We start from the raw sequence: 25,725 nt of genomic DNA, 5'->3' as shown, positions 1-25,725 counted from the left end.
TTGCTTAAGGAGGGAACCCGGGTGTCTGGCGCATCTTCACACAGTACCGGGGTTTGAAGCCCGGTCAGTGTCTGCACTTGTGTCCTTCCCCACTGGGGAGCCCCAAGGCTTGGCAGGCGCGGGGACTCGCTGTGCAAGGAGCGGCGCGCTGTCCGAATGGCAACAGAAGCGCCGCGACCCGCTCAACGAAGCGCGGGGGTGACCCGAGCAGGGCGGGCGGGCAGGCGGCGCAGTGCGGGGGCGGGCCCGCGCTGCGCTCCCCTCGGCCCAGCTAGCGAGACGGTCACGTGCCGCCCAACCGCTGCCCCTTGCGGGCGGCTGCAGAACAAGAGGGCGGGGCCGGGGAAGGGAGGAACACGGAGGCCGACGCCGGGCGCCGCGGTGCCACGCCCGAGGCTGGGGTCGCCCCGGGCCGGGGGGAGCAGAGCGCGTGCGCCGCGCGGCTGTGAGCGCGAGCGGGGCCGCGGAGGGGGCGTGGGCGGGGCCGGGGAGCGCGCGCGGGACGCTAGGGGGCGTGGCTGCGGCGCGCGCACTAACCGGAGGGGGAGGGGCGGAGAGCCACCGCGGAGCGCGCGCGGGGTTGGTTGCCGCGAGCGTGGGGGAGCGTGGACCGCGGCGCTGCTCGGCGGTGGGGCTGCCTTCCCCCGGCCCTCCTCCCTGGTCCCTGGCGAGGGCACTGGCGGCGGCGGGGCCGGGGTCCGCAAGGCCGGAGAAGGCGGCCGGGCCCGGGCATGGTGGTCTGGGGCAACGCGGAAGGTGAGCGACCCCCGGGCCGGCGGCGGGGTGGGGGAGGGGCGGGATCGGACACGCGTCGCTCGGAGGCGCCGCAGACCTGCCCGGCAGCGGCCAGAGCGCGGTCGGCCTGAGGTGGCGCGGGGGAGGGGTGCGTCGCCCCGGCCCCGGCCCGCGGCGGTCCTGTCGCGGCCTGGGCTGTCCGCGGCGCCTTCCCCTGGCGCCCGCAGCCGCCGGGTTATGTAATGTGTGACCTCCCCTCCCCTTCCCTTCCGTCAGGGCGCGGCCGGTCCCGCGCCGCCGCCAGCCCCATGGCCGCCCCGCGCCGACCCCTGGCGCAGCGGCCCTTCCCTCCGCGCCCCGCCGCATCCCGCCGGCCCGGTCAGACCGCGCCGCAAACTCCTTCCTCCTGCGCCGGCGCCTAGGCCGGCCATTCAGTTCCGCGCCATTCATTCACGCGCGCGTTCGGGCGTTCGTTCCACAAGCGTTTGTAGAATGTCGACCCGGCCGAGCCGCCGCTCCCACCCGCACTCCAGCCACAGCGTTTTTCCGCACCCCGCCTTCGACGTCCCCGGTGCATCCCAGAACCGGTCGGAATGTCCGAAGGCGGTTGTTGCTCCCTTGTTTTTCCTTGCTGCTTGTCCGTTCGCTAAATACGCTGGGCGCCGTTCCCCAACTGTCCTTCCGAGAGCCCTTTGCCCACTTCTGTACTGTTAGACAGTGACGCCGCTCTGGGCGCACCGAGCCGCGCTGTGTTTCGCTGCTCTTCCTACCTATTCCCAGTTTGTAAAGAGATAATCTCACATAACACTCCTTAATGTACTCCTCCGTAAGATAAATTGCAGATAATATACGTCTGCTAATTCTCTTTATCTCCACGTCTTCTCACGCCATGTACTAAGTAGAAATGGTTTCATTTAGGTGAAAATAATGCAGACTAGCACATAGCATAACAAGGGCTTGTAACTATTAAGGACTTCATGTAACAGTCCGTAATTCTGTGTATCTGTCTGGTCTTTCCGTACTTGGCACTTTAGTCTCCGAGAATAAGCCATTTCCTGTTTAGGTAGGGTAGGACCAACCATAACCTTGGTTCTTTCTATGGAGTTCTGTATGTAGCAAATCAGCCTGTGGGAACCATCTATCTGTCCACCAGCCTTTCACACATATTCTTGGGTTTGCCCGTGCAGGCACCAGTGCTGCGTATTGTTCCCTGCCTTCCTGTACTGGACACTTAAGAGCTCACCTAAAGTTCCTCTTCCAGGAATCATTCTCCAGTATACAAGGCTCTCTTCCATTCAATTCTTAGGCTATTTGCGCCTTTTCCTGTGTTGCGTTTATCTTTTTAGCCCTGTCTTCTCTTATTGTGTAGGACCTTTGAGGGTAGAGTCTGTACCAAACTCCTATCTTTTGTTGTAGAACCTTAACCGCTATTTTATGGTAAACCGTACATATTTAATTTTTTTTTGTAAAGATGGGAATTGCTCTTTTAGAATTAATTTCTATGAGATCTCAAGTAGAACATAATTTTTAAAAAATAATGTGCTTGAATATATAAGATCACTACATTTCCAGCTTCCCACTCGCAACTTCAAAACTCTGATTCTACATAAGAGCATTAAAGAAACGTTGTCCTCACCAGCAACAAACTAGTCATTATTCATAAGAAGTTGCAGTGACTACATATATATTTGAAAGCACTTTCTTTGATAGCTGCTGTAGTGGAAAGACAGGAACTTCACAGTTACATGGAGGTTAGATTTCTGGCCCTACAAATTGTTAGCTGGTGACTGTGGACAAGTTAAGTTACTAGTATCTCTGATTTTTTCTCGTTTGTAGAATGAAGATACCATTTCCCACCTTGGGTAGCTGAGGATTAAATCAGTTCTTAAACGTGAGACATCTAGTGACACCATGGTACTCAGGAGGTGCTCAGTAAATACATATTCCCTTTGGTATACCTGTTTATTGCAGTTCACAATCTAGAATGAGCCAGGATGTGCTAGAGACAAAGCGTGAGAGGAAAGGTAATCAGAAGAGGTGACAGGTACCTCTCGTCTCCAAATAAATGAACAAGTCCTACACTAAAGAGCATTGTGGCTCTTTCTGCTTTTCAAGAATGTATGGGTGTGTATATGTGGCGTATTACTAATCATAGGGTATATTAAACAGAACATTTAAAAATGAAAAGTTTTTTTTGTTACTATAATAGCACCAACTGAAGCGTTAACATGGACATTAAAAAATAATCTATTTTTTTTCCAAAGGCAAGTCAGGAGACGAGACGGGAAAAGGGTTATTAAAAAGGCTCTTTAGAGGCAATTAGGTTGCAGGCTCTTCTGTTAGCATCTACTTGTAAACAGTACATGAATCCTAGTCTAAGTTCCATTATCTCTTGGTTGGAGTGTTGCCATAGTGCCTTTACTGGTTTATTTCTCTTGCTCCCTGACTGTTCCCTAGGGATTCACCTTGACAACCAGAGGGATCTTTTTAAAAACGTAAATCCGATTGTCACTTTCTTGCTTAGTGTCCTCCAAAAGCATCCTGTGAACACTTACATTTGAATCTTAGTCGCTTAGCACATCCCATCAGGGCGTAGCATGATTTGGCAGCTGCCAGCTTCTAACGTTACCTCTTACTAGGTGACTGACTTTCAGCAACCTACCCCAGTCCCATAGTCATTTTGCCGGTTCTTGAACAAAGTGTTTCTTCCTTAGGATGTTATACTTACTATTCTTTTAGCTGGACCACCCCTTCCTCTAAGTGGTCAAGGCTCTTCATGTCTTGTGTTTCTGCTCAAATGTCATCGCCTCAGGCCTTTTCTAATTCTAAAATAGGAACCAGCCCCTTCCTTTATAATCTTTTATTGTTTATTCTCTTTTTCTCCATAGCATTTATTACTAGGTGAAAATACACTGTTTTTTTTTCCCACTTATTTATTTCCCCCCTTAGACTTGTTTGCTGCCAGCCCTCTTCTCAACAAGAGAGCAGAGGTCTTGTCTGACTTGTACACAGCTTTATCCCCAGTGCTTAGAACTGTGCCTGGTACATAGTGGGCTGTCAGTAAAACTTGTTGAGTAAACGAATAGTATAGTTGATTTAAATATTGGCTCTGGAATCAGACAGCTAGGGTCAGAATTCTCTGGCTCCTACCATTTACTGATTGAGACTGTGGGCAAGTTAATAACTTGGTGGTGCCTCAGTTCTGCTCATCTGTAGGATGACTGTAATAATACCTACCTCAGAGGATTATGGTGAGTAATAATTGAGTTAATATATGTAAAGTGCTTAGAGCAGGGTATTTTTTTTTTTTTTTTTTGAGATGGAGTCTCGCTCTGTCGCCCACGCTGGAGTGCAGTGGCACCATCTCGGCTCACTGCAAGCTCCACCTCCTGGGTTCACGCCATTCTCCTGCCTCAGCCTCCCGAGTAGCTGGGACTGCAGGCACCTGCCACCACGCCCGGCTAATTTTTTGTATTTTTGGTAGAGACGGGGTTTCACCGTGTTATCCAGGATGGTCTCGGTCTCCTGACCTCGTGATCCGCCCGCCTTAGCCTCCCAAAGTGCTGGGATTACAGGCGTGAGCCACCGCTCCCAGCCCAGAACAGGGTAATTTTAAACCTTCTAGGAACTATTTGAAATTAGCTTGTTCACTTAGGATTTTGTATTTTGGCATGAGATAAAGGTGGGTTAATTGAATTTTTTTCTTTTTTAACATTTTTTGAGACAGGGTCTTGCTCTGTTGCCCAAGCTGGAATGCAGTGGTGTGATCATGGCTCACTGCAGCCTCAACCTCCTGGGCTCAAGCCAGCCTCCCGCCTCAGGCGCTCGAGTAGCTTGCACTACAGGCATGTGCCACCATGCCTGGCTAGTCTTTTAATGTTTTGTAAAGATGGGGTCCTACTCTTTTGCCCAGGCTGGTCTCAAACTCTTGGGCTACAGTCTCCTGCCTCATCCTCCTGCCTCATCCTCCCAAAATGGTGGGATTACAAGTGTGAGCCACTGTGTCTGGCTAAATTTTATATTTATTACTTTGGTGCTGAATTTTTGTTAGCTACCAAAATCGTGTTTATGGAACGCCTTTAAAAAATACATTTTGTGGATGTCTAGAGCAAATTAAAAAATAAACTGTTTAGAATGGTGACTGGTGTTTGGTCTTAATGTGTAAGTCAGGTTTTTTATTCTTCAATCTGTAGAAGATGCTAAGAGTGATTATCTCAACAACCGCCCACTAGAGTGGCTTTTATAGAGTTCCCTTTGAAGTTCAGCTGGAGATCTGATTGTGGTGATGAAAGGACTTGCTAGAGGCTTCGTGTCTTCAGACAGGAAAGTCCTTGAAGATCCAGTTGAAATATGAGTCTTGTAGTATTTGGGAAGGAAATTTTTATCATTAGTTGTGTTCAGTTTCTCCCTTCTTTCACTGGGTTTTTCCCCTCAGATTATATTTGGTTATTAATTGGAACTTAAAGTAACCCAGCTGTGCTTTGTATCTTTCTGTTCTTTTCATAATATGATTTATTTTTCTTTAGCAGATACAGAAATAGAAGAAAGAATTGATGGAGACAGTGACTTTGTAATAATAGATACTTTCAGCTAATACAACTTGAATTATTCTCATAAACTAAGATTCTGCCTGTGGTAATTGAACTTGCATAATACCAGTTATTTTAAATTCACTTGTCCTTAGTAAAATGCTTCTTTGTAGGATTGTTATTTCATTTCTCAGTCTGAACTTTAACAAGTAATAGGATCCTAAACCCTAGGCCTAAATTTATTTTTTAAAAGTCAAAGGGCTGCTGCTTTGTGTAACATTTCTTCCAAAATTTAATAATTGTGAGTTATTATTTACTGTGTGCTAGGCTCTTTCCTAGGTGCAGTGTCTTAATTAATATCTACAGCTACCATATAAGGTTGGCACCATTATAAAGAAACAGATTTAGAGAGGTGTTGTTACTTGGCTGGTTACACAAGAAAGGAGGCAAGATTTCAGGCCAGTTCCGGAGGTCATAACCGGTCTGCTGTGGGACACCTTAAAATGACAAGGTTTTTGTTTGGAAGCTTGCCATTAAATTTATCACATTATTTGTGAGTGTGTGTTCTTAACTACTGGCAGCTTCATCATTATTTATGGCTAATTTTTTGTTTTTTTTTAGATTTAACTACTACTACTATACTTAAATGCTTGTATTATAAGTGAAATGTTTTAATAGGATGATGACTTGCATCGTAATTAATGTTTTTCTCATATTTAAAAGTCATTAAAAATAAGTCAAAGAATCATGTGTTTTGGTGCTTCAGCTTTGTAAACAGTTTGAAAAGGTTTTGCATACAGTACATTAGATTTAAGAAAACATAAATGTCTTAAGTTTGCTCAGGGCTAAATTGGAGGTAGCAAGTAAATATTTAGTAAAAGTTACTAGTGATGTGTTCCTGCTGACTATGGGGCAATTTTTTTTTTAAACTTCTATCTTAGGTTCTGGGGTACATATGAATGTTTGTTATATAGATAAACTAGTGTCATGGGGGTTTGTTGTACAGATTGTTTCATCACTCAGGTATTAAGCCTGATACACAATAGTTACTTTTTCTGCTCGTTTCCCTCCTCCCACCCTCCACGCTTAAGTAGACTCAGTGTCTGTTGCTCCCTTCTTTGTGTTCATGAGTTCTCATCATTTGGCTGTCACTTGCAAGTGAGAACATGTGGTGTTTGGTGTTCTGTTCGTGTGTTAGTTTGCTAAGGATAATAGCCTACATAGGAGATCTTTACCTGGATCTCCTTCAGTAAGGAGGAACACATAGGTGGGATGTTTTTACATAAATTTTAATGGTTTCTGACATTTCCTTGCAAGGCTTTTTTAATTTGTAAGAATATCTAAATTATGAGTTATTGGCTTCTCAACACCTCAGAATGTCAGGGGTAGAAAGAATCTTACAGATTCCAGAGGCAGTGCCATTATATCTTACTGGAGGAAGGTGAGACCCCAAGAGTCATTTGCCTGCTAAAGAGGAGAAATAAGACGAGAGCCTAGGTTTTCCCCCCAAGGCCATTTTTTCCCCTGCTGCACTAAACTGTTCCCTGCATTACTGAGGGAAAGACCAGCATCACTTAGTATCTCATATTCAAGAGGGTGGAAAATAAAACGATATGTTCCTGTAAAATTGCGTTTTAAAGTCTTGATTTTATCATTGGAACATAATAGAAAAAAATTTTGTCCTCTATTATAATGCAGTTGAAAATGATACTTTCTCATATAGGCAGGAGACTGCCTTATCCACATAGGATGCTTTGAGAAACCTTTTAAAGACTAGTCGGGTCCCATGGCTTTGTGCTTGAATTAAAATATTAGGTAGTGATGGGCAAAAAAAGTTGGTTGTGATGTGAGTAGTTCGTATTCAAACTCATAGCCTATTAAGCAAAGTGTTGCTTACTGACCTCAGTCATTCCTGATCATACCCAAGGCTAAAATGAACTTTTTGGAGGTTTAGTCACAAAATAATGGCTGCATCTTACATTCTCTAAGCTCCATCATTTCTACATTTGCTATTTCTAGGAATGGACTTAATGCATTTTTATCTTTTAGGCACTGGTCTGAATTATGTAGTTGAAACTACTTAGATTTTTTGCTCTTTTAAATGGTTTTCATTAAGTTCTGTATTTTACTCATAATAAATTCAATGTCTTGACTCCTTAGCTGTTTATTTTAAGCCTTTTTTTTTTTAAAGCATTTAACCTGGACAGTTCTGAACTTTACAAATGTTTTAACAATTTCTTCTTCAATATCTTAAAGAGCGTAACAAAAAAAAATTTTTTTTTTGAAACGGAGTTTTGCCCTTGTCGCCCAGGCTGGAGTACTATGGCATGATCTTGGTTCACTGCAACCTCCTCCTCCCAGGTTCAAGCGATTGTCCTGCCTCAGCCTCCCGAGTGGTTGAGATTACAGGCACCTGCCACCACGCCCAGCTGAGTTTTGTATTTTTAGTAGAGACGGGGTTTCACCATGTTGGCCAGGCTGGTCTCGAACTCCTGACCTCAGGCGATCCCTCCCGCCTGCCTCGGCCTCCCAAAGTGTAAATTTTTTAATACAGAATTTTTTCTCATCGTAATCTTCTCTGTGTCATTCCAATTTTAGTGTATGTGCAGCCGAAGCAGACACAACGTTTTATATCTTAAAGAGTGCTTTTACCTAACTTTTTTCTCATTTAATTCTCTTAAGAGTCCTGGGAAGAGAAGTAAGGCAGCATATCCTATTTTATAGCTGTAGTGTAATTTGGGCACCTGCTACCCAGAGTTAGGTAAGGCATCGTAAGTTAAGGGTACAGTCTGCAAGACTCTCCTCACTTCTTATATTAGCTACACACTCCAGGACTTGCACGTTATCCACACTCTGACCAACTGGCTACAACTTTCGGAGTTCCCACTACACCTCACGTTTGATAATTTGGTAGAATGACTCGCAGACCTCAGGAAAGTGCTGTTCTTGGAATTACAGTTATGATACAAATCAGGACCAGCCAATTAAAGAGACACATAGAACAAGATTTGGGAGACTCCAAGAGTAGAGTTTTCCAGGAATCAGACAATGGCCAGTCAAATTTTTTTGTTTTTGTTTTTTTAGGGACAGGGTCTCACCCTGTCACAGTGGTGCTATCATAGCTCACTGTAGCCTCCAGCTTTCAGGCCAAAGTGATCCTCCTGCCTCAGCCTCCCCAGTAGCTAGGACTACAGGCACGCACCACCGCACCTGGCTAATTTAAATTTTTGTGTGTGTGTGTAGGGATCTCCCCATGTGGCCCAGGCTGGTTTCAGACTCCTGGCCTCAAGTGATCCTCCTGCCTTGGCCTCCCAGAGTGCTGGTATACAGGCATGAGCCACTGTGCCTGGGCCCCAAATTCTTTATTACACAATGCTGGCTAAAGAAGTGAGAACAGACACTTGCTCAATTTATGACAGCTAAAACTAGTAGTAGTGATAGTAACCCAATTACCTCTGTTGTATTAAAAATTGGAAGAGGTTGCATTTGAATATGTATAGGATTGCCTTCTGTTGAGAATTACTACATAACATTTTCTTTTATTGATACAATATAATTTAAAACTTGGGTTATTCACTTGAGTTAAATGTTTTATTACATAAATTTTGTAGCTTGGGTTATAAACTGTATACTTGATACTTTAAAGCTTAATAATCAGCTGTAAAAATCTGAATTTTGGTATTGGTCTTGAATTTGTACTTTTAGATGTACGTAATTATTCATTTAGTTATTTGGAAGAAGAAATTATGAAGTGAGATATGGGTAGGGTGGAGGCGTTGATAATCTATTTGTGTTAGGGTTGTAAAATGTTTCAGTAACTTAATTGCTGTTTTGAATTTTAGCACTTGAGTCAAAGTTACTAACACTTCAAGTTTACTGTGTTGGAGGTTAATATTCTTTTGCATATTATTGATGCCTAATCTTATTTCAGATTGTCACTTGAAGATTATATTGAATTATCTTGGAACTCACTGTTTCTCAGAGATGATAGTGTGCTAAATTGTTACATTGAATAAGACTTCTGGTGTCTTGAAGAATGTAGCATGTTGTAGTGTTTTGTTTTTGTTTTTTTAAAAGTATATAATTTTAAATATATTCTTGGTGTAAGCAAGGGAAAATTCCAGAAGCAGTGACAACTTCTGCTCCCTTTATGTTTATTTGGAATTACATTTAATAGAAGCATTTGTGAGAAAAGGGATTTGTGAATGCTGGAACTGATAGCAGGTCCAGAAAAAAAGAGTTTAACTATATTTTTGAATTGCAGTTGCTCTGAGGGATTTGTTTTTAGTTATGTGTCATTGTTTATGCCAGTTACCTTGTGAGTTCAGAGATCTAATGACTTGTGTGGGTGGAATGCACAAGGTGAGGACTTCTGCTAAGATTTATACGTTATGGTGTAGGCTAGGCTCAGGAGCCAGAAACTCTCCCACCCAATTTACACTTGCTTAAAACTTACAAAGTAAGGTTTAAACTTCTTAGTATGATATATTCAAGGCCTTCCGTTATATTTCTCCACCTACCTTAGTTTGTCTACCTCTACATCTGGCCATGTTCCTACATACTGGTAAGTTCTAGAATGTTGTCCTAAACATCTTTTTGTATTTTTTATGAGGCAGGGTCTTGCTCTATAGTCTAGGCCTGAGTGCAGTGACGTGATGATGGCTCACTACAGTCTTAACCTCCCAGGCTCAAGCAGTTCTCCCATCCCAGTCTCCCAAGTAGCTGTGGCCATGGGCGTGCACCACCATGACTGGCTAACTAAAAACAAATTTTTTGTGGAGACAAGGGTCTCACTTCATTGCCCAGGCTGATCTCGAATTCCTGGGCTTGAGCAGTCCTCCTGCCGTAACCCCGCAAAGTGCTGAGATACAGGTGTGAGCCACTGCACTCGGCCCTTTTATGTTTTTAATTATGAATTTTTCTTCTTCCTGAAATCTTTGCCTTCATGTCACCCCTTCCCACCTACCTTGTATCCTACCTTCTATCCTGTAAAATCCTACTGATTGTTCTTAGTTCAGATCTACCTCTCAGTGATGCTTTCTTGGGTGTCTTCTCGAACATGAGATTTATGGCTGTTTTCTCTGTGCATTTATTGCACTCCATTAGTGCCTATAATGCAGGATCTTGTATTATTATTATTATTTTTACTTTTTTGGTCTTGTTCTGTCTCCCAGGCCAAGTGCAGTGGTTCACTGCAGCCTTGACCTTCCAGGCTCAAGCGATCCTTCCACCTCAGCCTCCTGACTACAGGTGTGTGCCACCATGCCTGGGTCTTTTTATTATTTTTATTTTTTTTGTAGAGATGAGGTCTTGCTGTGTTGCTCAGGCTGGTCTCACGCAAGAGATCTTCCCACCTTGGCCTCCAGAAATGCTGGGATTACAGATCTCATATTATAGTTATATGCAAATCTCTGATAATCTTGGATTGTGGTTTATTCTCATTTTACTCACCTTGAAAACTATAGATTATAGTAAATTCTAAGTGAATGGAGAAAAACCATTAGCTCAGACCTGGAATTTGGGGAATAAGGGGAAGTGGGGGGCAGGACAGGAGAGATTTTGTCACCTGTAATCTTTTTGTTTTGTTTTTTTTTTTTTTGAGACAGAGTCTCGCTCTGTCACCCAGGCTGGAGTGCAGTGGCGTAATCTCAGCTGACTGCAGCCTCCGACTCCCTGGTTCAAGCAGTTCTCCTGCCTCAGCCCCCAAGTAGCTGGGACTACAAGGGAGTGCCACCACACCCGGCTAATTTTTTTATTTTTAGTAGAGACGGGATTTCACCATGTTGGCCAGTGTGGTCTCGATCTCCTGACCTCGTGATCCGCCCACCTCGGTCTCCTAAAGTGCTGGGATTACAGGTATGAGCAACCGTGCCCAGCCTGTCGTCTGCAATCTAATTAAAACCTTCACCTGGTGAATTGCATTACTCCTGATGTGAAATTCATTCTACTTAGGACACGTTGTAGCATCATTCTCTCTACTGTATATAACCTTTCTCACCACTGAACTGTCCTTTTCTCTATTATCACCATTATAGATACATTTTTAGGTACAGGCAAAACCAGTGGTTCTCAAAGTGTGTGCCGCAGTCCAGCAGCATCAACATTACCTGGGAACTTTTTAGAAATGCAAATTTCCAGCCCTGCCCTAGACTCACTGAATCAGAAACGTTGGAGTTGGGGCCCAGCATCTTGTGTTTTAACAGGCCCTGTGCTAGTGATTCTGATGCATGCTCACGTGTGAGAATTACTGCTTTAGATACATTTCCCTCTTCTTTGATATTATTTCCTTTATTCTTTAGCTAAGTTCTGTTCCTGTTACTAGCTCTTCTGCTGTGGCCTTTGGAATCCCTGATTTATTGCAACCTTGAACTTTTCTACAGATAATCATTTGGCTTTCCTGTGAGATTATACCACTTCTCCTTAGTGAAGATCAGTGGCTTCTTCCTCCTTTCTATAGACTCTTAATTTTTATCATGTCATCTCTAGAACATTCTTTTGTGTTCCTTCGTAGCTTGATCCTGCTTATGGACATGCTGACTTTGAGATGTGTAGAACATCCTAGTGGAGATGCTTAATAAATGCAATTGGGCCATGTGGTTTGGAACACAGGAAAGCAGGAAAATTGAGGGGAAGGTGTTTGGAAGGTGGGTGATTTGGCTGCACTCTGGAAAACTAGAGAAGGCAGTTCTCTTTGGTACTTTCTATTTTTTATTTTTTTGAGACAGAGTCTCAGTGTTGGCCAGTGCAGTGGTGTGATCTCAGTTTCACTACAACCTCCACCTCCCGGGTTTAAGTGATCCTCCTGCCTCAGCCTCCCGAGTAGCTGGGACTACAGGTGTGCACCACCACGCTCGGCTAATTTTTGTATTTTTATAAAGATGGGATTTTGCCATTTTGGCCAGGCTGGTCTCTAACTCCTGACCTTAGGTGATCCACCTGCCTTGGCCTCCCAAAGTCTTGGGATTACAGGCGTGAGCCACTGTGCCTAGCCTCCTAGGTACTTTATTAAAACAGTGGCTCTACTTCTTTCCCTTTCTATGGAAATCTGTAATTGAAGGGAAGAAAAGCATTAGTTGTTGTTTCAGGAAGCCCCCTTCAGTTTGTATTAACTATTGATTTTGTTAAATCAAGCATCTTTTTTTGGTAGTTATGAATAACAAGAATAAGAGAAAACTCTTTGTTATATTGAATTGTTTGGGATAGACGCTTTCCTTTTAATCAGATCAGCCTCAAACTGGGACATACAAATGTTTGTTATACATTTTCATGTTTAATATATCCAAATATTTTTTATACAGTACATCTTATTGTTTGTCTCTCTATTTTTAATTTATATAGATATTGAATCAAAATCATATTAAAATGCTCAGATGTACTTATGCATTAGGGTACAAGCTAAGCTGCTGTAACAGGGACTTCAGAATACAATGGGACAAACAATTTTTAAGTTTTTCTTTCTCCTGTAATAGTCCAGAGGTAGATAGGCAGTCCGTAGTAGGTGAGCACCTCAGTGTTTTAGGGGTTCCACATTTCTCTGTGTGCTTAGCCCTTCCATAGGGTATTGTCCTTATTCCCATGGTTGAAGCTGGGTTACCTCACAACTGCATCCCAGAAAAAGAAGTAAACAGCTTTCTTTAGGAATATGGCTCATATTTTTGTACACATCACTCTGCTCATACCTCCTTGGCCAGAACCTAGTCACATGGCCACCCCCAATTTTGAGAGGAGCGTGGGAAATGTAGTCTCTGGTTGCCCACTCTGCCTCCTGCTAAGAGGGGTGGGAGAGGTGTTCCATTACTAAAAGTAAGAAAGAAGAATGAATACTGGATGGCCGTTTTGCCATCGTGGAGTTGGGGGTCCCAAGACCACCCTCACTTATGAGATCAACTGCAAGTTTGGGGATCCACACCATCCTTAGGTTAAATAATTGACTAGAAGGGTTCAAAGAACTCCTGAAAGGGCTTTTACTTATGGTTGGATTTATTACAGTGAAAAGATACAGAATAAAATCAGCCAAGGGAAGAGGTGCATGGGGCACACAGAAGAGTCCACTTACGAAACTTCCAGTTATCCTCTGCCAGCGAAGTTATGGACAGTGCCAACTTCTGGCACTGATGTGTGACACTACTCATGGAGATTGCCAATCAGGGAAGCTCACCCAAGCCTTGGTGTCCAGCATTTGTACTGGGACTTGGTCACTTAGATATGATTGACTGTTGGCATGGTTGACCTTTAGTTTTCAGCCCTTCAGGAGGTTGATAATACATGGCTCAAAGCCCTTCACCGTAAATCACAGTGCAAAACTATCTGGAGTGGCTCAAAGCCCCCAGGTAAACAAAAGCACTTAACAGGGTGGACATTATTATTATTATTATTATTGTTTTTTGACAGAGTCTTGCTCTGTCACCCAGCCTGGAGTGCAATGGTGCAATCTGGGCTCATTGCAACCTCCGCCTCCCGGGTTCAAGCAATTCTCCTGCCTCAGCTTCCTGAGTAGCTGGGATTACAGGCCTGTGCCACCATGCCTGGCTAATTTTTGTATTTTTAGTAGAGACGGGGTTTCACCATGTTGGCCAGGCTGGTCTCGAACTCCTAACCTTGTGATCTGCCCGCCTCAGCCTCCTAAAGTGTTGGGATTACAGGCGTGAGTCACTGCTCCCATAAGGTGGACGTTCTAAGGGCTTAGAGGTTACCTCCGAGTCTCATCTTGGACCATGTGAAGAGGGGGAAAAGAAAGGATTACCTCCCAGGAACCAAGGGCAAAGGCCAAACATCTGTTTGGGTTAGGATTCTTACTGCACAGCCACATCTGTGGATAGGTACATCTTGTTGTTTTTTGGCAAGCATAGAAAAAGTTACATAAAAAAAAAAAAGTTGCATAATATGTATGTGTTTGTTGAAAGCGTTTTTAAAACTAGATGTGTAGAATCATACACATTTATTTGTTTATTTATTTTCATTTATTTTTTTGAGACGAAGTCTCACTCTGTCACACAGGCTGGAGTGCAGTGGCATGATCTCAGCTTGCTGCAACCTCCGCCTCTTAGGTTCAGGCAGTTCTCTGCCTCAGCCTCCGGAGTAGCTGGGATTATAGGCTCCCACCACCACGCCTGACTAATTTTTGTATTTTTTAGTAGAGATGGGGTTTCACCATGTTGACCAGGCTGGTCTTGAACTCCTGACCTTGTTATCCACCCACCTCGGCCTCCCAAAGTGCTGGGATTACAGGCGTGAGCCACTGTGCCTGGCCTATTTATTTTTTTTTGAGACAGAGTGTTGCTTTGTCACCCAGGCTGTAGTACAGTGGCGCAATCTCGGCTCACTGCAATCTCTGCCTCCTGGGTTCAAGCGCAGAATCATGTACATTTAAAAAATTGCAAAAGACTCTAGAATTTGTCAGGTCTGTAAAAAGTAAAAGTAGATGTACCTCTTCAGAGACTTTCCTCCGCATCTGATTAGAAATAAATAGTAACTTTTCTTAGAAGCAAAATTTATTCAAAGACCTGTGCTCCTAAATATTTGCCCTGGCATACTTATACTGGTCCAAGCAAGCATTAGGTCATATCCTGTTCTCTTCCTTATTTAAAAGTGTTTTTATCCTTCTCAGCATTCCACAAGTTACTTCCTCCTTCCTTTGTTCTCCTCCACCTTTGCCTCTTTTAAAAAGTTCTAAGTTGCTAGCCAATCGGAACAAATACAGAATGTAAGGTCCCGTTCCAGCCAATGGAAACCGGACACAGCAGTATGATGGACGCATCAGGTTATAAATGACCCTGTCTCCTTTGTTCGTTGTACTCTCGTGGCAAAACTGCTGGCGAGTGTACCTTTTCTGCAGGAAATAAAAATGGCCTTACTAAATAAATTAAATTTATGTTCAAGTGCTGTTTCTTTATGGCACCGGGGAACAAGCATTTCAAACAGGTCCAACTCTTTCCACATACGGAGGAACTAAAATATGACTGATTATGACTTGCTTAAGTTCAGAGAACCGGTTAGCAACAAAGTTGATGCTGTCTTTGAATCTCTACTTCTTTTTTTTTTTTTTCTTTTTTGAAACGGAGTCTCACTCTGTTGCCCAGGCTGGAGTGTAGTGGCGCAATCTCGGCTCATTGCAACCTCTGCCTACCACGTTCAAGTGATTGTCGTGCCTCAGTCCCCCAAGTAGCTGGGATTACAGGTTCCTGCTACCATGCCCGGCTGATTTTTTTCTTTTTAATAGAGACAGGGTTTCACCATGTTGGTCAGGCTGGTCTCAAACTTCTGATCTCATGTGATTCGCCTGCCTCAGCCTCCCAAAGTGCTGGGATTACAGGCGTGAGCCACCGCGCCCGACTTCTGCTTATCAATATGGACTAGTTGGGGTCTAGATGGAGCTTAATTGTAGGACCTGTTTTCTTCCTTAGTTTTGTTACATATATGGCTCTATTATGATCCAGACTGTTGCTAGATTACCTGGTGAAGAAGCATCTGTTTTGTTGAATTGTGTTAGGTTACTTCAGTTCAATAGGAGTGTTCTTAACTTTTTAGCAGTTCATGTTGATACCATTATTATTTTTTCCATTGAAGATTTGGGAACATAATTTTGTAGAAGATGAGTATGATTTTGTGCCACAAGCCAGCAGTACAGCCTTACAGAACTTTTTAGCTTCTCTACCCTAGAAGTCAACTATTGTGTGCAAAATAAATAGTACTTGACTGACTCACTCTATGGATGAGTTGTAAAGATAAATGGTAGATGTAAAGGGGTCTTGGAAGACTAAGGACACTTCAGAAGTGAAAGGTATTACTAGTAATGTGAAATGTAAATAAATTAAATTTGAATGTTAAAAATTAAAGGAACACTAAAAGGAAGGAAATATAAAGTGTCAGTTAATAGGTGAATTTTTTTAGGTGGTAGGAATTTGGGTAATTCTTTCCTTTTCTGTTTTCTGTATTTTCCAATTTTCTGCAATAAACACGAATTGCTTTTATAAATAGAGCAAGAAAAACTATTTTTGAAAAGGAACACCTAGCAGGATTGCATACTGTACTTAGCATTACAAAGCAGTGTATAAACACAAGTCAGTGATGAAGGAATAATAGAGAATGTCCCAAGAAAAGATGGAAAGATCATACTTACTTCAAGAAAAGGCTTATGTACCAAAACCTGTAATTTTTTCTGTGGAGAGTGCTGTGTGCCACTTTGATAGACTGAAGTTCTTTGAATTCTGTGTTTATCAAGATAGTATCTCATCTGGTACAGAAATTGTTTTATTGCAGCAGAAAAAATTAGCAACAGGAAAATGTTTCAGTATGCTGAAGGTGTAAAAAACCACATAAAGTGGCAAAAATGGGTTTTATTAGTTTAGGAATAAAGCCTGATCTAAATATCTTAGGCTTGTATATTTTTAAAAGATATCTTAAATACATGAAAGACACGCAGCACTATGCTTAGAATGTGAACTGTTGGCTTGGTTTAGAATCAGTCGCTAAAAGCAAGTACAGGTTTCCAGAGCCAGTACTTGTACTTCTGGGAAATTGTGCCCTTCACCTAGGTGTCTGAGTTTTTTTCTTTCTTTTCTTTTCTTTTCTTTTTTTTTTTGAGACAGTCTCGCTCTGTCGCCCAGGCTGGAGTGCAGTGGCACGATCTTGGCTCACTGCAACCTCTGCCTCCTGGGTTCAAGTGGCTCTCCTGCTTCAAGCCTCCTGAGTAGCTGGGACTACAGGCATGCGCCACCACGCCCAGCTAATTTTTTTTTTGTATTTTTGGAGACAGGGTTTCATCACGTTGGTCAAGCTGGTCTCAAACTCCTGACCTCAAATGATCTGCCCACCTCAGCCTCCCAAAGTACTGGGATTACAGGCATGAGCCACCAGGCCCGGCCTTTTGTTTTGTTTTATATACCTTGGTGAGAGTCCCTTCAAGATCAAAACCTGACTAGTTGTACGGGCATGTCTGTAGTGCCCGTACAACTTCAGCAATTGTTTGAAAACTGTAGCCGTAGACAATGATGGTCTGTAAGGTTGAATCAAAACAAAATCCACAAACAGCTGTATTTTTATGTCTAAATGTTACATACAAAGCTGTTTGTGCTGTTAAAACTTTTACCATTAAAGGACAGAATAAGAGCACATTGGAGCAGACTGTTACCAAACTTTTTTTAGGGCATGCGTGCTAGCACTTTATGTACTTAGTCACTCATAAAGGCAATACCTGGTTCTTGTAAATTCTACAAATGGCCTCCCACTACTGCCAATTCAAAGTAAAGAACAAACAAAACACCCAGGTACTGCTGTACAGATCTCTTGAAGTAGCCTTTTTCCCAGCTTTGCACCCCACCTGAAGATCCTGTCCACTGCAGCTTGCAGGTGCCTATGCAGTGTTTCCAGCTTCGGAACTACTTTTTTTAAAAACTCTTTTCTTCTTAATTGTGGTACGATACATATAAAACTTTACCATTTTAACTGTTCAGTCACATTAAGTACATTCACATTGTTGTGCAACCATCACCACTAGCCATCTCCAGAACTCTTCACCTTGCCTGAGACTCTACCTGTTAAACAGTAACTCCACCCGCAACCACCATTCCGCTTTCTGTCTCTGAATTTAACTACTTTAAATACTTCATATAGGTAGAATCATACAGTATTTGTCCTTTTGTGAATGGTTTATTTCACTTACCATAATGCCTTCAAGGTTCATGCAAGTTGTAGCACGCTTTGGAATTTCCTTCCTTTTAAGGCTGAATAGTATTTCGTTGTATGTATATACCACATTTTGTTTACCCATTCATCTGTGGATGGACACTTGGGTTGCTTCCACCTTTTGGCTATTGTGAATAATGCTTATTAATATGAATGTACAAATAAATATCTCTTTGTGTCCCAGGTTTCAGTTCCTTTGGATATATACTCAAAGTGGAATTACATGATAATTCTATTTCTGATTTTTTGAGTAACTGCCATACTGTTTCTCATATCAGCTGCACCATTTTATATTCCCACCAACAGGGCTCGGGGGCCCAATTTCTTCCTATCTTTATCAACACTTGTTTTTTTTTTTTTTTTAATAGTAGCTATCCTGCTGGGTGTGAGGTGGTGTCTCATTGTGGTTTCTATTTGCATTTCCATAGTGATTAATGACACTGAACGTTTTTTTGTGTGCTTATTGGCCATTTGTCTATCTTCTTTAGAGAAGTGTCTGTTCAGATCCTTTTTTTATTTCTTAGTGGCGTTGTGTGTTTATTATTACAGTTTATGGTAGGAGTTCTTTATATTGGTAAGTGTATGAACCCCTTATCAGATATGATTTGCAGATATTTTCTCCCATTCTGTGGATTGCCTTTTAACCCTTTTTTGCCCTGTGATTCACAGAAGTTTTAAATTTTGATGTAGTCCAGTTTATCTGTTTTTTTCTTTTGTTACATTTTCCCCAAAAAGTCATTGCAAAATCCAGTGTCATGAAGCTTTTATGTTTTCTCCTAAGAGTTTGATAGTTTTAGCTCTTACATTTATGTCTTTTGTACACTTTGAGTTTTTTTTAACATGGTGTAAAGGTCCAACTTCTTTTGCATGTGATATCCAAGATTGTCCTTTCCTCATTGAATGGTCATGAAGAGGTTCTTTTAAACACAGATGACCCTGGGTTGGATCATACCTTAAGCCATTTATTAACCAGTTCCTTAGTTGTCAATAAATGCCTTAGCAGAGAATTGACAGCTAAGTAAGATAAAGAGGCACTGAAAACAGAGAGGTGTTGAGTAGAGATATGGCAGGGCACCAAAGGCAAATTGTGTTTCAACCTTGCCTAGATAAGGGGTGGCCACAGGCTGCTTTCTTTGCATTTGTGTCACATTCATGAATTATGTTATGCTACTATAATGTGCACATTCATTCATTGCATATTCTTTGCATGTCAATTTGTAACTACATTCAGTAAATATTTCTTAGATAACTATTACATAAAGATAGGATAAACCTCTTTGGAATGCTTGTTCCCTGGTGCTGTAAAGAAGTAGCACTTGAACATAAATTTAATTTCCTCAGCAAGGCCATGTTTATACTTTCTGCAGAAAGGGTACACTCGCCAGCAGTTTTGCCATGAGAGTACACCGAACAAGGGAGACAGGGTCATTTATAACCTGATGTGTCCACCCTGCTGCTATGCCCGGTTTCCATTGGCTGGAACGGGACCTCACATTCTGTATTTGTTCTGATTGGCTAGCAACTTAGCCAATCTTTTTTTAAAAGAGGCAAAGGCAGAGGAGAACAAAGGAAGGAGGAAGTAACTTGTGGAATGTAGAGAAAGGTAAAAACACCTTCAAATAAGGAAGAGGAACAGGCTATGACCTAATGCTTGCTTGGACCAGTATAAGCTTGCCAGGGCAAATATTTAGGCTAAATCGTGGGAGCTAAGAACATAAAGTACATTGATTTCTTTATTACGGCTAGCAGATGTTTAAGAATGTTAGCACAGGTCTTTGAATAAATTTTGCTTCTAAGAGAAGTTACTATTTATTCCTAATTACATGGGGAGGAAAGTCTGAAGAAGAACCTCTACTTTGCTTTTTACAAATGTATACATTTGTATATGACTGTATTAATAAAGACTGATTAAAAGCCACTCAAAATGAGTTTCATTAGTTAATCAACAGACTTTAGAGTTACAGATATGTAACCATCAGATTAACACTGAACATTTGAACATTTTGTGGATATGTAGTGGAAGTTTTTCTAGTGTGTGATGAACTGTTTAGAACCTTGTAATGTTAGTAATTATTTTGTAAATAGATGAAATATCTTTTTTTTTTTTTTGAGATGGAGTCTTGCTCTGTTGCCCTGGCTGGAGTACAGTGGCCCGATCTCGGCTCACTGCAAGCTCCACCTCCCGGGTTCACGCCATTCTCCTGCCTCAGCCTCCCGAGTAGCTGGGACTACAGGCGCTTGCCACCATGCCCAGCTAATTTTTTGTATTTTTAGTAGAGACGGGGTTTCATCGTGTTAGCCAGTGTGGTCTCGATCTCCTGACCTCATGATCTGCCCGCCTCGGCCCCCCAAAGTGCTAGGAAATATCATTTTTACATGAAAATGAATGTTCCTGGTGATAAACATAATTCTCGGGGTAGATAGTAAAATCTACCGATAACTATAGTAAAAAGAAAGCAGAATAAAGTTTAGAATGAACTGATAGTAGTGTGTTCCAGCAAAAGATAAAACATTAGGAAAAATGCATGCATAAGTAATGTTGTTATATTTTTAAATAAGCATGTCCTTGATGAGACTCTTGATAGAGTTTTGAACATCCGTATTGAGAGAATGGAAAGAGGAAGTCTTTTGTATAGGCATTCAGGATCCCTGGGCTCCTCATAGACAGAGCTGCTCTCCCATTTGCCTTAACCTTACCTCACCTGGCTAGTTGTTACTGCATGTTAGCACTGGGGACTGGACATGGCTGTATTGACAGCCTGTAATTCAGTTGGTCTTTATAATTTGATTACTTGAGTTTTAGCTCGTAGGTGAGTTTTAGCTTGTGAACCTTTTGAGGGTTGGGAGATTTCCACGTGACTGTCTTACAAAGTCACATATGGAAACAGAAAAGAACCAAGAAATTTTTTACTTAGTTTTTAGTTCATTACTCTTAGTTATCAGTCTTTTTCAAGTTGTCGTGCTTTTTCTTCAAGAACAATCTTGTTCAGACCCTAAATCTAAAACTTACGGGGAAAAAAAAGCATGGCTGCTAAAATTGAAGGTGAGTTTAGAGACTGGAACCTTGCTTGCTTGCTGTTTTTACCCCCAACTTTTTTCTTCTCCCCACCATATCCACCCTTCATCCAGTCATGGCCCCACAAAGATTCTGCAGTCAAACTTTCTTGTTTTATAGATGAAGAAATGTTAGGCTCAGTGCTGTTAGACTCACTCCAAATCACATTGTTAGGCAGTCGTAGAATTGGGATTTGAGTCCGTATCTAGTCTACTGTTATCATTATGTTGTAGACCATGGATAACTGACTTAAAATAACGATGTTCTCTGTGTTATAGTTTTCAAAGGGTTTCCACATGTGTAGTCTCACTCGATTTTCACTCTGTAGACTGGCAGAATAGATTACTATAACAGTAGTTAATGTTTATTGAAGGTGTACCCTAAATGTTAAGGGTAAGGGTACTTTTGCATTCATGTATTCACTCTTCATCCGTTTTTTAAACTAATTTTTTGAAACACAGTAATTGGCTGCCCTGTTAAAGTTACTGGATAAGGAGAGATTGGCAGGTTATTTTAGGTTGTGAATCACAGTTTCATAAACTGTTATCACATTCCTCAAGGTCATCAAGTTATGTGGAATTAAATTGGGAGCCTGGTCTGCAAGAGTTCCTCTGAAAACTAGAAGGCAATTTTTGTTTACAAGTCTAGCTTGATAATTGGATGGTTTGTCAATACAGGGCAGTCACTTCTTAGTGAGTAGGTTTAGTCAAGAGGACACATTGTAATTCAGGAGGTTGCTTGGAACAGGATAAAAACAGAGGGAGTGTGTTGTTTCTGAAGGATATTTCTGTCAAATAGTGGTATCCTGATTAAATGCACTCCTCCGTTCTAGGGAAAGTCCTATTTAAAGAAGCAAATCAGTCATCTTAGTGTGGAGAACTTTTCCCTGGATGTGATTACAGAGGCATTGGCGGCGTCTCTTTTTCGAAGATCCCTGCTGATTAGCAGAAACAGCCCCCATGCCCGGCTAATTTTTCTTTCTTTCTTTTTTTTTTTTTTTTTTTTTTGAGATGGAGTTTCGCTCTTGTTGCCCAGGCTGGAATCCAATGGTGCAATCTCGGCTCACCGCAGTCTCGGCTCACCGCAACCTCCGCCTCCCGGGTTCAAGCGATTCTCCTGCCTCAGCCTTCCGAGTAGCTGGGATTACAGGCATGCGCCACCATGCCTGGCTACTTTTTTATTTTTAGTAGAGACAGGGTTTCTCCATGTTGGTCAGGCTGGTCTCGAACTCCCCGCCTCACGTGATCTGTCCACCTCGGCCTCCCAAAGTGCTGGGATTAAAGGCGTGAGCCATCGCGCCCAGCAATCTTTTGTATTTTTAATAGACACGGGATTTCACCATGTTGGCCAGACTGGTCTCCAACTCCTGACTTCAGGTGATCCACCCACCTCGGCCTCCCAAAGTGCTGGGATTACAGGCATGAGCCACCACGCCTGGCCCACGATCTCCTTAATCTGTTTTCAGAGATTGAAATAATGAATACAGTTTCTGCAAAGTTTGGTCTGTCTACTTCCAATTTCTTGTTACTCATAGGGTTCTGATACCAGTTGTGGCAATCTGTATCCTTGGAAGACCCTTGGACTCTACTTTTTCTCTCCTAGCACTGTTTGTCAGAAACTTTGCCCAGTCTCCCAGCCACTCTTCTAGGATTGCCAAATGTTCTCAGAGGGAAAAATAATCTGGTTTGGGGAAGAGAGGTGGGGTGGCAGATCTCTGAAGATTTTTGTCCTCTTTGGAATGTTGGCTAGTAATTTTTGACTGTTTGATTTCTGGATCAATAGGAGTTTGTTGTTCATGAGTCAAGTTATTGGAAATGATGAAGCTAAAATTTTCAGTCCTTCATTCTTTCCTTTTCCTTTTAAAGTTTTAAACATTTGTCTGGAATAGTTTTGTTACTTTGGAGTTGGGGGAAAGAACCCTTCATAGCTGTTTTTTTTTTAATTTTTGTTTTTGTATTATAACTGTGTTTCATGCTTCTAGCCTCATTAAACCATCATTAAGGAATTTTCTTATTGGCCTTGTGCAGTAGGTATACAACAGACGTTACACAACTGGATCTCTTAAATGATTGGGCCACCAAATGTATTAAAATACACTTTACTCCTTTATTTACCTTTATTTAACAGTTTAATAGCTGCCTTTAATTATCGGGGTATGTGTTTTTAGTGTATAATGGCCAGAACTCCCGAACTCTTTACTTGTTCCAGCAGGTGTATGGATTCAGTTTACATGTAGTCCAGTGCTGTGTGTTAATGTATCTCCCAGATTTCCTTTAAGGGCTGAAGTCTGTTGGGACTGGACAAAGTGAGCCTCTTGAAAACAGGAGAAATATTTAACAGAGCATGTGGTACTTCTGGGACTTGATAATGAGCACATTGGGTATTCATGCTCCTCCTGCCTTCATCAGACTTAAAAAAGAAATCTCTCCTCAGGGTTAATCAGTTTACCACCTTTTCTCGGAGCACCTTGCACATGCCCCTAAAACGTTTGTATTATCTTGTCTCTCTGTGGGGACTTAACCTTTTGACAACACTTCTGCATGTCTTTTAGGCATCTTTTAAGGGTGACAGTAAAAATTCAAATTGTTATAAATGTCAACAAACAAAAACCAAATCCTGCAGTATACTAAGAATAAAAATATTCATAAGAAAATATCTGCTGGCCAGGCATGGTGGCTCATGCCTGTAATCCTAGCACTTTGGGAGGCATAGGCGGGCAGATCACCTGAGGTCAGAGGTTCAATACCAGCCTGGCCAACATGGTGAAACCCCATCTCTACTAAAAATACAAAAATAGCCAGGCATGGTGGCAGGTGCCTGTAATCCCAGCTACTCAGGAGGCTGAGGCAGGAGAATCACTTGAACCCGGGAGGCGGAGGTGGTTGTGAGCCGAGATCGTGCCACTGCACTTCAGCCTGGGTGACAGAGCAAGACTTTGTCTCAAAAAAAAGAGGCCGGGCTTGGTGGCTCACGCCTGTAATCCCAGCACTTTGGGAGGCGGAGGCGGGCGGATCACGAGGTCAGGAGGTGGAGACCATCCTGGCTAACATGGTGAAACGCCGTCTCTACTAAAAATACAAAAAAAAAAAAAAAAAAAAATAGCCGGGCGTGGTGGTGGGCACCAGTAGTCCCAGCTACTCGGGAGTCTGAGGCAGGAGAATGGTGTGAACCCGGGAGGCGGAGCTTGCAGTGAGCCGAGATTGCGCCACTGCACTCCAGCCTGGGCAACAGAGCGAGACTCCGTCTCAAAAAAAATAATAAATAAATAGAAAGAAAGAAATTATCTGCTAATGTGTGTGGGGTAAAGTGTCATGGTTTAAGGTGTTGTTAAGTAAAAAATTCTCATAGATCATATCAGAGCTGATTTGACATGGATAATATATAAGGCTTCATATGGTAACCATTTGATACACATGTATATAGTTACTAGAAGAAAATTATCTTAATAGAAGTCATATTAATTTTGTTAAGAATAAATGTAGTCATAGCCCAAAATGTAGCTGTTTGTGTTAAAAGGCTTTGACTTTACAAGGGGTTTCATTTAGCCTCTTTTTATGAATTATATATTTTGCTAGCCACTGAGCCAGCTGCCACTTAATGTGAGCCATCATTTGGTCATCCTGGTGGTTTTATAGTATAGTTAGTTAAGTAAGTGTTGCCTTAAGGAGAATGACAGATTTACTATTATAGTTTATTATCAATGATAATCTTTTCTGCATCATTTTTAATTGACTTCTTCTAGGGCTTTGGCAGAATATGTGAATCAGGCTATGACTGAACTCTTAAGTGTCCAGTATGTAATAGCAAAGACAGAGTTTAAAAGCCACACTATAGGACAACTCATGAAGGGAAATGTTTTGTTAGATTGTCTTATATAATAGTAACAAGTAAAGTAAGCATGGCCATGTTAGTTGGATTTGGTGTTTTATGTAAGTGAATGTTAGGATTGGTGCTCAGGAATGCATAAAGATATTTTTCTATTGAATTTTAAATTTAAGAGTTACAATTTAAACATATCTGTAGGAGGGTGTTTTATAGACAAATTTCACTTGTAAAGCTGGAGAATGGAGAACTTCAGAAAAAGTTTACTTAATATTGTATTCTTGACTTTCATCAGTTGGACATTTGAATTCAATTTCTCATTTTCTTGATATTGAAATAAATATCAAGAAATAAATATTGATATTGAAATAAATATTGAATAAATATCATTTAGGAATACATTATGTTATAAAATTGACATTTTTTTTTTTCCTCCCCAATATAGAAGCTCCACCATGAGGCGAGGTGGATGGAGGAAGCGAGCTGAAAATGATGGCTGGGAAACATGGGTGTGTTTTAAAAGAGTAAAAATAATTATATCGAACTGTCTAGTTATTTTTCATTCTTCTATTATAATGTGGTTTAAGTTGTTTTCTAAATTGTAAATTACTTTAGACACCAAATCTTTGGGTTTTCACAGTGTATTGAAAGCCTTATGATGTTTATAAACTTTATCCCCTAAACTTTACTCTCAGGAATTTTACCCTGAGGAAATAAATACGCCTAGTGCACAATAATTTACTATATGATGATTTTATTGCAGCATTGCTAATAATACTGAAAAACAGGAAAACACATAAATATCCAATAATAAGGGATTGGTCAAATAAGTTATCTGTGTATAGTGGAGCACTGTACAGTCATTATTCAGCTTTATATATCTCAACCTGGAAGGATAAC

The 25,725-nt window shown here is 41.8% G+C and overlaps 1 protein-coding gene across 9 annotated transcripts in view; it reads left to right on the top strand.

Moving 5' to 3' along the window:
• The first annotated feature begins 537 nt into the window (after window positions 1–537).
• REV1 (REV1 DNA directed polymerase) overlaps window positions 538–25,725 on the top strand; it is an 88,520-nt gene continuing 63,332 nt past the window's right edge. For 3 of the 9 annotated variants that reach the window (XM_055378447.2, XM_055378446.2, XM_055378444.2), the window contains exon 1: window positions 539–756. In XM_055378447.2, the coding sequence (XP_055234422.1) occupies window positions 732–756 (25 nt within the window). In that variant the 5' untranslated portion in view covers window positions 539–731. Of the gene's footprint in view, window positions 757–25,270; window positions 25,335–25,725 lie in introns of all 9 variants that reach the window. The other 6 variants (XM_055378443.2, XM_031008353.3, XM_031008349.3 and 3 more) reach the window with 3 other exon arrangements.

The sequence above is a fragment of the Gorilla gorilla genome, chromosome 12 (assembly GCF_029281585.2).
Source record: "Gorilla gorilla gorilla isolate KB3781 chromosome 12, NHGRI_mGorGor1-v2.1_pri, whole genome shotgun sequence".
Taxonomy (NCBI): Eukaryota; Metazoa; Chordata; class Mammalia; order Primates; family Hominidae; genus Gorilla; species Gorilla gorilla.
The sequence above is the reverse complement of the archived record's forward strand: the minus strand, read 5'-3'. Positions and strand labels throughout refer to the sequence as shown.